This window comes from Cricetulus griseus, chromosome 2 (assembly GCF_003668045.3).
Source record: "Cricetulus griseus strain 17A/GY chromosome 2, alternate assembly CriGri-PICRH-1.0, whole genome shotgun sequence".
Taxonomy (NCBI): Eukaryota; Metazoa; Chordata; class Mammalia; order Rodentia; family Cricetidae; genus Cricetulus; species Cricetulus griseus.
This window is the reverse complement of record NC_048595.1, coordinates 334,925,860-334,942,218: the sequence shown is the minus strand read 5'-3', so window position 1 is coordinate 334,942,218 and position 16,359 is coordinate 334,925,860. Positions and strand designations below refer to the sequence as shown.

The following is a 16,359-nucleotide window of genomic DNA, read 5'->3' as shown; positions in this document are numbered from 1 at the left end:
TGGGATTAAAGGTGTGCACCACCAACGCCAGGCTAAAGCATCAATCTTTATCAGGCTCTACTTTCCACTGAACATGCAAAAGAATTCCTTTAAGAAGCAGCATGAACAAATGCTATGAATATACAAGCAGATGAGGAGACGCGAAAATAGTAAAAGTGACTTTGAGACTAGCCTGGTTTACAAGGGCTAGCCTCAGAACAGCCTCCAAAGCCACAGAGAAACTCCGCCTCGAAAAACCAGGAAAAAAAAATTCTGACACATAATATTACAATTATAAGAACACTACAACTTAGGAACAGGTAAGATATACTAATGGTAAATCCTAAGTGTGAAAATCAGTGTATTTCATCATGGAGGTAAACAGCCACATGTATTATGGCTTACCTACAGTTTAAGACATCTTATTACCAGGTGAAATCTTGCTCACGAACAATGCATTTAGAGTTACATTTCTGGGTTCTAGACATCTAGTATTCCCATTCCCTTTTATAACTGTAGTAGAAGGAAAAGAAGCAGAGTGGTGTGCCATAGTGTGTCAGGATGCTTGGAACTGTGGACATATTCTGGAGTTTGCAAAGAAAATAAAGAGCTGTCAAGAAAATGTAGAAAAGTTGCCCTGACAGAATCATATATAAGTCAACTTTTAAGAGTCAAGACAACATTCTAGGCAGGTAACTAACATATTTCAGATAATATGAGAATTACTGGACAGGAAGGCCATTTATCATTGAGTTTTAAAAAATAAAACTAATAATAAGCACAGTGTGTACTTTTACATGACCTCCTAAAGCATCCCATAAGAACAACCCCAACACCAAGCATTATTCAGACCAAAAAGTAAATGACATAAAGACTAAGAAAGCTTGGTCTGAGTAGACACATTCTCCACCCTCCTTTTCTCGATTCAGTATGGCTACTTTTTGTAACCTCCAAAGATCCCTGTAACCCCAAGGTCCTGTTGTATACAGTTTACACACAAATATTTCAAAGCACAGACATCAGGCCAGCATTCACGGGTGACTAACAGCCCCCTGCCCTGGGTCTACTCTGAGGATGGTTTTAAGAAGAATACTCATTGCCAGGTGGATCACTGAAGTGTGAAACAAGAAACCAGCTATAGCTTGCTCCTTGCCCCTAGATATACAACAAAGGTATTTTGAGTGTTAAGAAAAATCAAAATTCCCTATCAGGTTCTTAACTTGTGTAACTGAAAAGCCAAAAAAAAGATTATATCTTGGGCTGGATGTGATGGTAACATCTGTAATCTCAGCACTTGGGAAGGGATGGCCAGGGGATGAGGAATTCAAATTCATCCTTGGCTACACAGTGAGTCTAAAACCAACCACATATGTATAAAACCCTCCCTCAAACAAAACAAAACAGAGAAGACTCTGTTTGGGGACTAGGAGGGTTAGGAGGGATACATTAGTTAGGCTAACCTCAATAACTTTAAAAACAGGAAAAAAATGTATTCAATAAAACAAACAACACCATCTTTAAAGTTAATGTCTCTCATTCCTATAATAACATTAAAGAGATATTATTTCATCTGAATGATGACGGTACCTTGAGGAATTTATTTTTAACAAAATATTGCAAAAGATCCTTTTCTTTCCCGTCTATGTTAGAGGATGTGTGCTAAGTTGCTTAGTCACAAGTTTGTCCTTTTTATTGCAAAATAGGAGAAGCCAGAAGCACAAGAGAAGCTTCAAGGAATTACAAGAAAGCAAGCCTTGGCACACACTTAACTATTTCTGTTTAAGGACATGTTCTTTAGAAAAAGTACCAGGAGGTGGAGGGACAACTCAACAGTTAAGATCACTCACTTACTGCTCCTGCAGAGGACCTGGGCTCAGTTCCTAGCATGTACACCAAGTGGCTCACAAACACCTGTAGCTCAAGTTCCAAGGAATACAACTCACCTGTCTGGCCTCCACCCGCACCTAATGGTACATATAAACACACACAGGCACACACGTACACATAAATTTCAAAATGGAGCGAAACACACTGGTGACCAGTTCTCAGCTACTGTTTTAATGGAGCCCCATGGTCAATGAAGCTTTCTCTGAAAAAGCTGAGCTGTTTTTCTTCAAACAATCTCAGGTTTATATGAAATTTTTAAGCCTGGCATTTCTCCTCTGATCTATGTGGACGGGGCATTACTGACGTGATTAAAAACAAGCCTCTCTAAGGCATTACTGAGTGTTCCCTTGCAATGGAGATATCCCACATCATCCCAGGCTGCACTGAAATAGGGAAGCTGCCATTTCTACATGGTCAGCTCATGCCACACCCTTGATGATGATGCTATGTAGCCTAGGCTGGCCTTGTGCTTATGATCCTCTTGCATCAATCTCCTGAGTACTGTACTGATGGATTATAGCTAAATGATATATAAATTCATGAGTACAGACTAATAAAAATTAATCAAATTAGTGGTCTGTTTCAATTTATTGTCATCTAGTACTATTATTTATTCAGATGCTCAGGTTTTTTTCCCAGATCTGTTCCGTGTGAACAACCTTAAACTGGCTCCTGACTCTGTCAGACATGGCTCAACATTCTTGGAGTATTTTCTGGTGGAGGATGTCCCAGGTTTACACACCTCTCTACTCACTGGAGAAATCTGCCATTCCTCCAATATTATTAAAAAGAATAGTCCTGGAAGCCAACATCTAGGTGTTAAGTATACTTACTGCTTAGAAATCAGTGGACAGAGCTACCAATTATGTGTACGCAAACTCAAACACACAACACACTTGCAACATGAAATACACACATATGGAATATGCACATTATATAGAATACAAGTATTTGTACATATGTGACATGAAGAGACAGATTTATAGTCATGAATTCACACTGATAACATCACAAAGGTTTCTCCCTGCCCCCCATCCTTATTTTCTTCTTCCCTAATGGAAAACCTGCATCCTGCTTTTCTTGATAAGATGTCCTTATTTGATCAATTCCTGTGCATACAACTAACATCCCACTGCAGCTGCCATGTCTGTCCCCACCCCCAACCCCAGAGTCATTCTCCTTACCCACTCAGGCTTGACCTTATGTGCTGGTCTGCCCTGGAGCATGGGTGAGACATTACCTGTCTACTTGCCCATTCAGTAGCCCTTGTCACCTTGCTCAGTTCTGAGACCAGGGCTGGGCTAATCTTTGTAGGAACATCTTCTTCCCTGTGCTGAGCCTAACTAACCTCCCACCCTGATCTGTCCTCTTACTTGGAAGCCATCCTTACCAGTATCTCTGTGCCACTTGCTCCACCTACCAGACCAGGTAAATCCCTCCCTGCTTCTGCTCTTCCACTGGCTACAGGACCACTCAGGAAAATAAGGAGAGGAAAGACCTGAGTCGGTGACTCAGCACCCACGTGAAAGTTAGTTGAACATATTCTTAACAAACATTTACATGACCAAAACTTTGAAATATCAGAAATATCCCAGTTAAAGATGGGCTTATAATAAATCTGTTTATCTAAACAGGTTAAATTATCTTTTTTTTAAATTTTTTAGATTTATTTATTTATTTATTTTACATATATAAGTACCCTGTCTGCATGATCCTGCTACAGATGGTTGTGAGCCACCATGTGGTTGCTGGGAATTGAACTCAGGACCTCTGGAAGAGCAGCCAGTGCTCTTAACGTCTGAGCCATCTGTCTGAGCCATCTCTCCAGCCCTAAATACCTTTTTTAAGAACATTCTTTTTAGAGCCAGGCATTGGTGTTGCACGCCTTTAATCCCAGCACTCAGGAGGCAGAGGCAGGCGGATCTCTGTGAGTTCGAGGCCAGCCTGGTCACCAGAGCGAGTGCCAGGATAGGCTCCAAAGCTACACAGAGAAACCCTGTCAAAAAAAAAAAAAAAAAAAAAAAAAAAGAACATTCTTTTTATTTTTATACTTTCATGTGCATTGGTTTCTCCCTGTGTAAGGGTGTTAGAGCCCCTGGAACTTTAGTCAGACAGTTGGGAGCTGCCATGTGGTTGCTGGGAATTGAAACTACTTCTTCTGGAAGAGCTGTCAATGCTCTTAACTGCTGAGCCATCTCTCCAGCCCATGTTTAAATACCTTTGACAAACACTGCTAGTATTTTTACAAACACATTATCAGGCAAATGTGAGCATTTAAGCAAGATTGATTCCCACAAATATTTATTACTAGGTAATATGGGACTAGTAGGGAAGGGAGCTAATCAAAACAGCACAGAAGCTATGTCTTTAGAAGTTAAGATGCTAGGTCCATGTTGCACCATTGAATAGGTTTCAAAACTCATTCCTTCAGTTTGTTACATGTGGTAATACCAACAATGACAGCAAAATATTCCTGCTTACATAATGTTTCTTTTACAAAGATATTTTTAAAATTTTTTATTTTTTTGGCTTTTCGAGACAGGTTTTCTCTGTGGCTTTGGAGGTGTCCTGGAACTACCCCTTGTAGATCAGGCTGGTCTCCAACTCACAAAGATCCACCTGCCTCTGCCTCCTGAATGCTGGGATTAAAGGCATGCCCCACCAACGCCCAGTGACACCCCTCCTCCTTTTCTAATTAACAAATAAAAAATATCTTTGTAAACTGGGCATTGGTGGCGCACACCTTTAATCTCAGCACTCAGGAGGCAGAGGCAGGTGGATCTGTGAGTTTGAGGCCAGGCTGGTCTACAGAGTGAGTTCCAGTACAGCCTCCAAAGACAGAGAAACCCTGCCTTGAAAAAACAAAACAAAAAGTGAGAGGGGCTGCTGAGATGACTCCGAAGGCAAGGGCACCCCAATGCCAAGCCTGACACCCTGAGTTCAATTCCTAGAAGCCACATGGTAGAAGAAAAACTACTCTCAAGTTGTTCTCTGATGTTCAGGAGCATACTGTAGTATCCAGACATGATCGAACACATGTATGTACATAAATACACAAAATAAATAAAACAATTTAAAAAATAAGAAAAACAAAAATACTTGAAGAAGCCAGTAATTCACTCCTCGAGCCTTACTGACTTCATTCCAGGACTGAAAAGTGCTTATGTCCTTCAGCTCCTAACATACGTGCACTCTCTCTCGCTCACTCTCTCACTCTCTTGGTCAGTGGTTCCAAATTCTCCAGGGCACACCCAGTTATCTCACAGAGAACTGCCTTAAGAAAACAGGCTGTGGAGTCAGACTAACTTCAAACTTTCTGCTCTACTACTAAACATTCGGGCAATTGCTTAACTGAAACCCCAACTTCCTCTTTGAAAAATCAGAGAAAATAAACTCTTAACTCATCAGGCTACACGCTGCATAGTACAGTAGCTGGCACAGAATGTAAGTACAGGAACTTATACCCAGTTTATTATTGAAGTTTGCCCCCAAAGTCGTCTTTAAGCAGAACAGCTATTTCTAAGTAGTTAAAAGGATAAACACAAAAACCATCCAGTAAACCTTACAGTATTTTTTTTAGCAAAGAATAAGATGAATCTCATTCAAATAGTGGATATAGAAAGTTCTGTAGAACTGATGACGGGGTGTGTGTGTGTGTGTGTGTGTGTGTGTGTATGCGATTTGCCTACATCTATGTCTGTACCCAGAAAGGCCAGAAGAGGGCATCAAATAGGATTCCCTGGGCCTTAAGTTACAGAGCTACCATGTGGATGTTGAAAATTGAACCTGGGTCCTCTGCAAGAGCAGCTTAATTGCTGAAAATATGGCCACTTTGGAGGTTAGCTTCAAAGTAGATGCAGATGCCAGGCCTTTCAAATGCATTATTTGTTTCATAGCTTTCTACTGAGTGGGGGCTGTGAAGAAGTCCATGTCCTAACCCTAACCCTTTGTCATTGGACACAATCATTTACAGCTTCATCTGCTTCCTGGTTTCCTCCCCTTAGAAGCCAGGTGTGGATATTAACTTCAACCACATGCCGGCAGAGTAGCTACATTCTCAGGGTCTTATGTGATGTTAGCCTGCTTTGACTCACACGGAGAATTTTCAAAACCACTAAGGCCCAGACTGACATCTATGCTAAATAAATCAGGTTTTCCTAGGGCAAGACCTGGGTATCAGTCTCTTAAAACTCTCCTATAATTTATAACTGCTGCCAAGTGGAGCACCAAACTTCTAGGACTGACTCAAACAACACTGGAGAGTGAATGGTGGAGCTGCTTCTTTCCAGGCAGAAGGTCCAGAGTTCCACACTCAGAACTGAGGGGACAGAAATGGAGAGGGAAGAAAATAGGAAAGGAGAAGGGGGAAAGGGAGAGAGGGGGAGGGGAGAAGGGAAGGAGAGAAAATGAGACGGAGGACTGGAAGTGGGCTAGAAAGAGGAAACACTCAGAAGCAAATGACGGTGGATGAAAGTAGAAGAATCAGGCGTACCTAGGAAGGGCGCGGGGGGGGAGGTGGGGGGTGTCCATGTCCCGGACAATTATTTCTAAGTCTTATGATGGAAACCAGATGTGGAGCAAGAAATTCCACGGACTAGCGGAATGCAAAAGGGTTCACCCAAGTTGTGTGTGTATCCTTTTGATTATTTTCCTTCTTTATTGCATGTTCGACCAGTCGACATGCTCATGAAAATACTCTATAATAGCTGAAAACCTTCTGTAGAAGAATGTCTGGCCTCAGTTTCCAGTGGGCCAGTCCCTCAACTGCTTGAGCGGTTAGTGATAACTTAAATGAGAGCTAACCCTTCAGACACAGGAACTTGCACTGAAAAGCAGGTTACACGGACCGCTTGCAACACAGAAAATATAAACAGGTGAGCTAAGACGGCAAACCCGATCTTGACTTTGGGCAATGTTTTTCCACCACATAAATCCTTCTGTTGACATGCCTTAAGCACGCAACCCAACACCCTCGGGAAAAAAAAAATGTTTTGTTTTGATAAAGACCCTAGTGTAAAGACAAGACCCACGAATAATTCCCATATCTGGGCTTGACTGAGTTGGCTGAGTGTGGTGAATTTTACCATCTGCTCTAAAAAACATCCTCAAAGCCAACACCTGCCAGGAAGAAAGGTGATCCGAGGGCCTCGCCGTGGCCTCTAGTGAAGGGAGTTGGCCTCGGGAATGTGGACTCATAATGCCACAGTAGCAGAAGCCAAGCCCCAGCATCCCCCGCACGAACCCACGCACTCTATTAGTCCACTTGGTAGGAAAAACCCGACCCTGTCCCAGTACCAGCTGCGGGATCAAACTGGGCTAGAATGGGACCAGATCACCCCTAGACCCGGCGGACCTGGAGCCACCCCTGCTCCCACGTTTCCTCCTTAACCAGCGCCCAGCCAATGAGAGGCCACCTCCGCTCAGCTCCGCAGCCTCCTGCGCCCGCATCCCCGCAGCCCCTGCGCGAGCGGCAAAGGATGCCCTCGGGCTGGAGGGTCGCGGCTACTGCGACGCTACCCGTACGCATAGAGTCCTCCCCGGTGCCGCCCCGCTACCCCAGGTACCTGTGGGGTCGCCTTCTGCCCAATACGGGCGCGTCGCCGCCAGAAAGCACAGAAGCAGGAGCCGGCAGTCGGGCGCCACAAGCGCCCTCAGGCCAGTGAGTGAGCGCATGACGCGGGCGAGTCGGTTCTGGAGGTCTCTGTTGCGCCCTTGGCTTGCTGCGATCCGTCTCCTATCTGTCGCTGCGCGCACTTGCTGGTAACCGGGCGCCCACTGCCAGTCCCGGGGCCAGGACACGCGAGAAAAAGCGGAGTGGGAGGGGCCCGACCGCCCTGGCCTCCTCCCCCGAGACGCTCCCAGCGCACCCGAGGCCGGCCCAGCCTTGCGCCGGCCCTTCATCAATTATGCAGCCCGCTGCAGGCGCGCCCGGATGTGCTGTGTAACCCCTGCAGCAGCATCCTCTCCCGCCCCCACCCTCTCGACTTGCCCAGGTTGGGGAGGCAGCTAGCTAATCGAGCCAGCCAGGTGATGTCTAGCCCATCACCTCCGGGACGTGTTCCAACTCCCTACAGACTGTTCTTTGCATCCGTTGGGTGGGTTCGCTTATTTACTTTGATGAGACAGGTGGAAATGACAGGATATTTCTGCTCCTGTACATCTTTAGATTTATTTTTGCCAAACCCGAGGCGCTATCCTGTGTCCCTGAGCCCGGAACTTAATGTTCCTGGGAGCTTCCTATCAGTCATTCACACCCTCCCCCAATCTCTGAAGGTTTAGCTAGTTCCCTCCGGATTAAGGTTTCAGAGTCCCAAGGCCCCGTAGTGTGTCTCCTTTTGTTTGCTCGTGGCAACAGTTTTCCTGGCGCCAAAGAGCTCAAGAAACAAAAACTAAGTAAAGGGGTACTATGTAAACTGCAGAAGGCCATTCACCTTTGTCAAGCATTGTGGAAAACAATGTTATCTCTTATCTGTGAGGGACCTGAGGTTGGAATTTTCTTAAGTCTTTCACCAAATGAATTAAGATAATTGAAAACCATTGTTTTGCTGGTCAGGGGAGAAGGATCCTTATAGTCTAACGCAGCAGCCTTACTTAGCAGTCCTTACTGTAGGGACCTCCAGGTAAAACTGGAGGAAGGAATTTCAGAATGAGACGGTGAGAAGCACAGCTGGAGTTAATTACAAAGGAGTTTTGCTCAGGGTAGATTTAAATTCGAGGGTTAATACAAAGGATAAAACGCACCCGACACCGTGGGGAGTGGGTGGTAGTTCAGAGCTGTGTCTTAACATTAACCATCCGTACCATTTTGGTGACTATCAAGTTACAGCTCAAAGGACTACTAAAGAAACATTTTTTTTTTCTTTTATCCCGCTTTTTTGTTAGGTGAAATTAGAGGGTGGCTCCAATGGTGCCTTAGGTGGAATTACAATCTGATAAGATTCAAAGATAGACTGCAAGCCGTCTACTGGATAGTTAGATCACTTCTTTTTGCTGTAAATAGGGTTTCATGTGAAATTGCTGGAAAACTTCAGGTTTATACATGGAAAATGAGAAAGGCCATATACACTGAGGCGTTGAAGGGTGATGCATTACTTCTTTTACATTTTTATTTGAGGTGTAGGAAAGGCCCTAGCAGGCCCAGGCCTGACAAACATGGTTCTGGCAACCTTGCCCATCCTCCTTCCCTCTCCCTTGTAAACCGTAGATTACAACCCTAAAGCAAGCCCCCAAAACCTATTCCCTTGTTTAGCCAATTTCTCCTTCTGAGGCTGACTATCAAGGTCCAGCTATCAAAGTATTGACATCCAGCAATCAAAAGCCCCCTTTGGTTCACCTAATTAATATGTCCAATGGAAAAAAAAAAAAAAAAAAAAAAAAAAAACGGGCGTTGGTGGCGCATGCATCCCAGCACTCAGGAGGCAGAGGCAGGCAGATCACTGTGAGTTCGAGGCCAGCCTAGTCTAAAGAGTGAGTTCCAGAACAGCCTCCAAAACAATACAGAGAAACCCTGTCTTGAAAACCAAAAAGAGAAAAAAGAAAAAAAAAAGTCCAATCAAAATATACCACTGCATCCTAGCCCATTCTAACACAGACCTCCCCTTTTTCTCTTAAGAATGACACCTGCAAGTCATTTGCTGCTGTTTTTCTGCCTGAGTCAGAAAGCAGTCACTTTAACTCACACACCACTCCCCACCCCTCTCACCCCTCCCCCATTAAAGGATCTCTGTGAAAACAGGTGTTTGGTGCTGTTTATGCCTAATTCAGGGTCGGCCAGGGGTGGGGGAGCCCACACTGTGCAGGGGGGTTTCTTCTGTATATATGAAAACAGTATTTTCTCTGTATTAGCAGTCTTCACAGCAAATGTTAATTGTGATGAATTCTTGACTCCTAACTGAGGCAAGACTTTATAAGACTCCAAGTGAATAGCTTCCTTTCCTTCCCTTGTTTGGCTAATTTTCTGTCTTCCTGCCTTGGCTCCCTAAGACTTTGTGGGATATTATGACACAATAAAGATTATAGGAAAGGCGGTGGTGGCGCACGCCTTTAATTCCAGGACTCGGGAGGCAGAGGCTGGTGGATCTCTGTGAGTTCAAGACCAGCCTGGTCTACAAGGGCTAGTTCCAGAACAGCCTCCAAAGCCACAGAGAAACCCTGTCTCGAGATTACAGGAAAAAAAATGGTTTTAAAGTTTTTGTCTGTGTGTTTTTTAGACATCACCAAGCTGTGTTGATGAGGCTGTCCTCCAATAGCTGAGCTCAGGCAGTCCCTCAACATCAGCCTCTCACCACAGCAAGACAACCACAGCAAGCAAATGAGCGTGCGTGCATGTATGCGTGTGTGTAAAATATTTCTCAGGAACTGAGTTCCTCCCCTCTTCACTCATTTTGAAAATGTTTATTTTGTGTATGAGTATCTTGCCTGCATGTATGTCTGCACCATGTGTGTTCCCAGTGCCTATGGGAGTCCAGAAGAGGGCAATGGACCCCTTGGAATTGGAGTTACAGATAGCTGTAAGCATCCTATGGATGCTGAAAATTACACCCTAGTCCTCCAGAAGAGAGCCAGCGGTCTTAACTGCTGAACCATCTCTTCAGCACCATGCCCCTTACTCTTAAAAAAAAAAAAGCTAGGTTTGATAATCATAAATTCAAAGCGTATTTTTAAAAAAGACGATTCCTCAAAAAGGATACTTTTTGCAGAAAGAAGCTGATGGTATAGACTAAACTACTGAACAAGAGACTATACTTACTCCAGGGAGCCACCATTAATTTTTAATTGTTATATGCATATGGAATAGGCATGTTCCTGAGTTAATCTCTCTCTCTCTCTCTCTCTCTCTCTCTCTCTCTCTCTCTCTCTCTCTCTCTCTCTCTCTCTCACACACACACACACACACACACACACTAAATAAATAAATAAACCTCCAGGAAAGAATATGGCTTCTGGTTGGGCTATGGTAGAACACACCTTTAATCCAAGCACTTGGATAGCAGAGACAGGTGGATCTTTGTAAGTTCGAGGTTGTTCTGGTCTACAGAGTGAGTTCCAGGACAGCTAGGGCTACACAGAGAAACCATATCTCGAAAAACCCAACAGATCATTGAGAAATAGATAGACAGATCATAGGTACATAGATACATAAATAGACAGAGCTTCTGTAAGTTGTTACTAAAGAACATGAATGAAACAACTCGTTGAGCAATATTAAGACCTATCTGCTGAGTACCAGGTACTGTGTTTAAAAGGGACTGCACATAAAGTAAATAACACACACACACACACACACACACGCACGCACGCACGCACGCACGCACGCACGCACACACACACACACACACACACACACACAGTAACTGACTTACACAGCCATTTGTCTGTGAACCACAAATCCCTGGACTCTTTTGAGTTAGTCAAAATGTGGACCCTGGTGGCCCCATAAAGGTAGGCCCAGCCTCCTACCTCAATAGGCCATTTAACAGGATAAAGGAGAGTCAATGGGATCACACTGGGACGAGGAGCAAAGTGATGTAGAGATGCACCCATGTCCATTTCAGGTTCTGACTTGGGGTTTGGGAATAAATAGAAGACAGGAGGTATGCAGAATTAAGCAGTCCCTTAAATTAAGCTCACCCAATCCTGCCATCTTGCTTCAGTGTCTCCTGCAAGGTGGTCTGACAAGTTGTCAAAACTAAGTAAAATCTCTTTCCAAGACACAGGTTTCTTCTCCTAAGAATCCCAGGAAAATTCCAATTACTTGATGACCCTTATTTCCATAGTCTGTTAGCCCAAGGGAGGGGCACAAGGGTATTTGTTCTTTCCTGAAAGGGCAATTATATTTGCAGTCAGAAAAATGAATGTTTATAATGATTAAGCCACTCTCATCAAAGTCTTATAAGACCCGGAGGCCTGCACCTTACATACCATGACCTTCCCAGGGCCTGGGGTGGGCTAGCTAAACCCAAATTTCCTGAGCAATGACTGCCATTTCACACCAGTCAGCTGCCCAGCAGTGCTAACTGCTGCCACTTCCCTGCACCTGGGGAGCCTTTAATTGCAAACCATTCTCAGGCCTGACCTTGGTTGACCTCTCTCAATTAGTCTTACAAAATTCATCTCAAATTCACCCTCCCTTGGATGAGCTGACCCTAGCTAAGGAAACATTTTCATTTCAGTTGAATCTGTCCCTTTATCAACAGGCAGCAGTAACTTGCAAAAACCAAGGTTAATTCCTGTGGTCCTTTTTGTCCTTTGAGCAAAAGAAGTTGAGAAAGAAATATAATTCTTGTTTCAAGAAGCAGCTGGAGACTCTTTTCACCTTTGGTACACTTTTACATCTAGGTGTACTCTGTATGGTTTGGCCTAGTCTCCATTACACGTTTTCAAAGGCTTGGCATCTTTTACAGCCAGATAATGGGCTAATTTACCTGTCCAGCTTTCCTGGCCTTTCTACTTAGAATGGTCCTTTCCCTGCCTAACAAATGAAATGTGGCCACAAACACTTCAGCGCTCTCTCAGTGTTGTGAGTGAGAGCACAGAGGTCCTGTCTCCTTTCTTGACATGAACACTAAACTGAACGTTGTCAACGTAACCACATGGGAGCCTTCAGATCTAGGGCACAAGCACATCTACTTCCTTTCTCTTTGAGGAGTGCTGCCAGATAAAAGGGTGTTTCTCTGAGATCCACCATGCAGTGAGAAAGGCAATCTTAGGATCAGTACAGATAAAATCGAATCATATGTATATATATAAAAAAAGCAAGAATGTACACACAAGAACAGTTTGTGACTATGGGAAGCCAAGTTGTGCTGTCAAGAGTAACTATGCAGTTTATAAAGCTTAAAGAAAGAAATTCACTCATGTCTCTTGTGATTGGCCCTAAAAACATGTATCCTTTGCAAGCAAGTAGAGCTTTTCAAGCTCATTTATCCAAAACGAACTGTTTCAACTCTGTCTTACTGGCAAGGATGAAAAAGCTTAAGTGTTTTTGCTTAGCACTTTCATTTCAAGGAAGTTAAGATGGCTTAGTTTCTGTTCTGTGGCTATGTCCAGGGATTGGCATGGCCTAGGGGTGTACCAAACTGGGTTACAATATTATAAAGTCTTCTCTCTTGGTTGATCTGAGAATGTGACCAGATTATAACCAGTTCTCTCACTACCACCTGCTTCAGGCCCTTGCAGATAGCAAAAGGGAATTTTAATAGGCCTTGCCAATGTGCCATGCCCTGTAGCTTTTGTCAGTGCACCTGGGGGAATCTTTTGCTGAGCCAGTGGCTACTGACAAGCATTTAAGGCTTTTAACAGACCATGGCACTCAGGAAGTGTTATCAGTAGAACCAATAGGGAGATAGGACAAGAGTCTGACAGTAGCCCAAACCAAGATCCCAAAGCCAATATTTATCCAGCCAAAGAGATAAATGATTGTGCCTTCCTGACTCTGTGGGAGACTCAAATCTGATCTTTTAGATCTCTCAGATGTGAAGCTGGGCATTTTTTTCTGCATGTGTTTGAATGTGGTGACTCCTCAAGTTTGTACCTCTCATTCACAGGCAAAATAAAGGATTTAGAGTTGGGGAATCCTGACCCACGAGGACTTGGCAAAGTGCCTTTAAGTTTATCAAGGACCATCCTGTGTTTTGTTTCCTGACGAGAAGCTGGCTCTGTGTTCTTTTTAGTTTGTGAACTGGTCAGTACAAAACTGGGGACAGAGGCCCTCAGTACACTTCATGAAGCCCAAGGAATCTCCCGTTGCTGTCTGAAGATAAAGTTGGATGGTATTAAATTTTTTTTTGAAGATAGAAAGACTTCCTTTGGTGATGTCAAAGCCTAGAAAAAGCACCATTTCTCCTTAGAGGTAAACTTATCTCAGTGAGTCTTAAACCCTGATAAGCCAGTTGTAACAGAAACACTGACTCAAATGCTGAGTCCTTCTTTAGTGAAGCATTAAATAGTAAATCATCTACAAACAGAATTAAAGTAGATTTCTGAAATTACAGTGTTCAAATCAAAAGTAAAACATGTAAAGGTATGAGGGGGCATTGGTTAATTTCTGAGGCATTGCTTTCTAAATAATATATAATTACATATCTTATAAATATATATTATTTGGAATATATATATATACACACACACACGCGCATATATATATATATATATATATATATATATATATATATATATATGAGAGAGAGAGACTCACTATACAACCCTGTCTGGCATCTACATCCAGCATGTATGATTTATATTTTGAGTTACATTCAGTAAGTGGTCATATCTACAGGAATACTTGAAGAAGGAAAACATATACTCCTGCTACTGTGAACTATCTGGACTCCACTGGTGCCACTGCTAGCAAAATGTTTGGTTTGCTGAGAGCCTTGCTGTTATAATTTTGTTTATGGCTCTCAGGACCTGTGTAAATCCCCCCCCACCCCTCCTTGCTTTATTGACAGATATGTAAAGAAGGTCAAGGATTAGTGCTTGGAATGGTGAGCCCTTGATTAGAATCTTTTAGCAGAGTGGGGCTTACATTGTTTCAGGGATCAAAAGCTATGGCAGTAACTTAGGAAGCAGTTTCAAGGTTCAATCAGAACTGCAATGGTTTGGGTGTTTCTTATGTTTCCCACATCTACACAACAAGAAGCCTTCCTGTGAGGGTACCAGGAATTTCAGACCGGTGGATATCTGAACATCTCTGCAACTTAAGTTTCCTGTAGACAAATCCAGTGTCTCAGTAGCTGATCTATGTTGAATTTCTAAGTTCATGTCTCCAGAAGAGCATGTTATATAGCCTCCATTAGGACAGCAGATGTCTCTTCTGGAGATTGACAGAGGCAGAATCACACAGTAAGAATGGAAGCTGCAAATGCTCAAAATCAGGCCAATGATGACAGTCGCAAGTTCCAGTAGTAAAAACCCTTGAACTGGATTTGAAATCCCAGCACTGAGGTATCTTTACTCTGATTGCTTCTTAAGGTGCAGTGGCAACATTCAAAAGGAAAAGCAAAAGTGCTGTGTTATCTATCAAATCATAAAATTATCTCTATTTGCATTTATTTCCTCCTTGTTGATGTATTGAGATGGTTGGAAGTGGCTTACCAGGTATTTCTTTATAGTCTCATTAACACAGATTTTTAAAAGTAAAGGTTATTCCTGCTGCCTCTTATCTAGTAAAGACCACCCCCCCCATGCCTACCTATTCTGATTATGTGATGAAATTGGCATTTCATCAATAGGTCAAAGTTGGGGAATAGATTTTAAAAGTTAGTCAAGGCCCCTGAAAATGCTGTGTACGTATAGGGCCATCACATTCCTTGTCTGATGGTTTCTTCTTGATACCATTTCGTTAATGAGTGTTCTACTAGCAGTTGCAGTCTGGTCACCTCCCATTCTGATTCATGATTCCACTGTAAGTCATTTATCATCCATTAGCAAAATGGGCTGATCATCCTCGCCTTTAAGATGGGCATATCTTTCCTGAAGGCAACCCACAGCTGTTTACATTTTCAGGGTCAGATTAGGACCCAGTGAGTGCTCATGGGGAGCATTGCTGGGGGCTGGGGGAGTTCTTCACAGTTGTTGACCCATTTTCCTGGCCCATCTTAACCTCTCTTAGAAGCATGCTTTGTAACCTTGTAATTCTGCCACCTTCCACTGGCATCCCAGGGAATGAATGACAAGTGTTATTTTCTAGACAAAGAGGAGCTTACCAAGACCTTTAAATAAAGAACATGGACAGTGGCCGGGCGTTGGTGGCACACGCCTTTAGTCCCTTTAGTCGGGAGGCAGAGGCAGGCAGATCTCTGTGAGTTCGAGACCAGCCTGGTCTACAAGAGCGAGTTCCAGGACAGCCTCCAAAGTCACAGAGAAACCCTGTCTTAAAAAAAAAAAAAAAAAAAAAAAAAAAAAAAAAAAAAAAAAAAAAAAAGGAACATGGACAGCATAGCCGAGAGCTCAACTTTATTGTTAGCAAGAAAAAGCTCTCTGGTTCCTGGCATCCACCCTGTCACCATCTGTAGCCTTGGAGCTCAGGGGAGGCCTCTTTGCATCTCCCCTCTGATACTAGACACTGTGAAGAATCAGATCAGACAAAGGAGAGGGGACTAGAAGACTATAGTTGTACATACAAAGGAATGATCTATGAGCTGGGGGACATTTGCAGGGCTAAGAAGCACGCATGACTCACAAACGTCACCAAACAATGAGGAAGTACCTGGATCCGCACCATGACTGACTGTAAAAACCACATTCCTTTCAGGACAAGAGGAGCTGCAACTGAATTGTTTACCATTTACCTGCAACTGAATTGTTTCAACCTTATGGCAGTGGCAAAGAGAGAAACGTGAGTTTTGTTGATAGTTAGAGCTTGCATTTTTAAGTCATGATAGGTTAAGTATTGATGACAAAATGATGGAGGCTGTCCTCCGTATTGACTTTTGAAATAGCCCTAAGTGATGTTTCCATATGGAGAGGCAGAAGAGCAGTGAGGCACCAGCT

At 43.4% G+C, this 16,359-nt stretch overlaps 1 protein-coding gene across 1 annotated transcript in view; it reads right to left on the bottom strand.

Moving 5' to 3' along the window:
- Positions 1 to 7,539, bottom strand: part of Emb (embigin) — a 56,598-nt gene extending 49,059 nt beyond the window's left edge. The window contains exon 1 of the mRNA XM_035438788.1: positions 7,431 to 7,539. Coding sequence (XP_035294679.1) covers positions 7,431 to 7,539 — 109 coding nt within the window. The remainder of the gene's footprint in view (positions 1 to 7,430) is intronic.
- Positions 7,540 to 16,359: the final 8,820 nt, after the last annotated feature.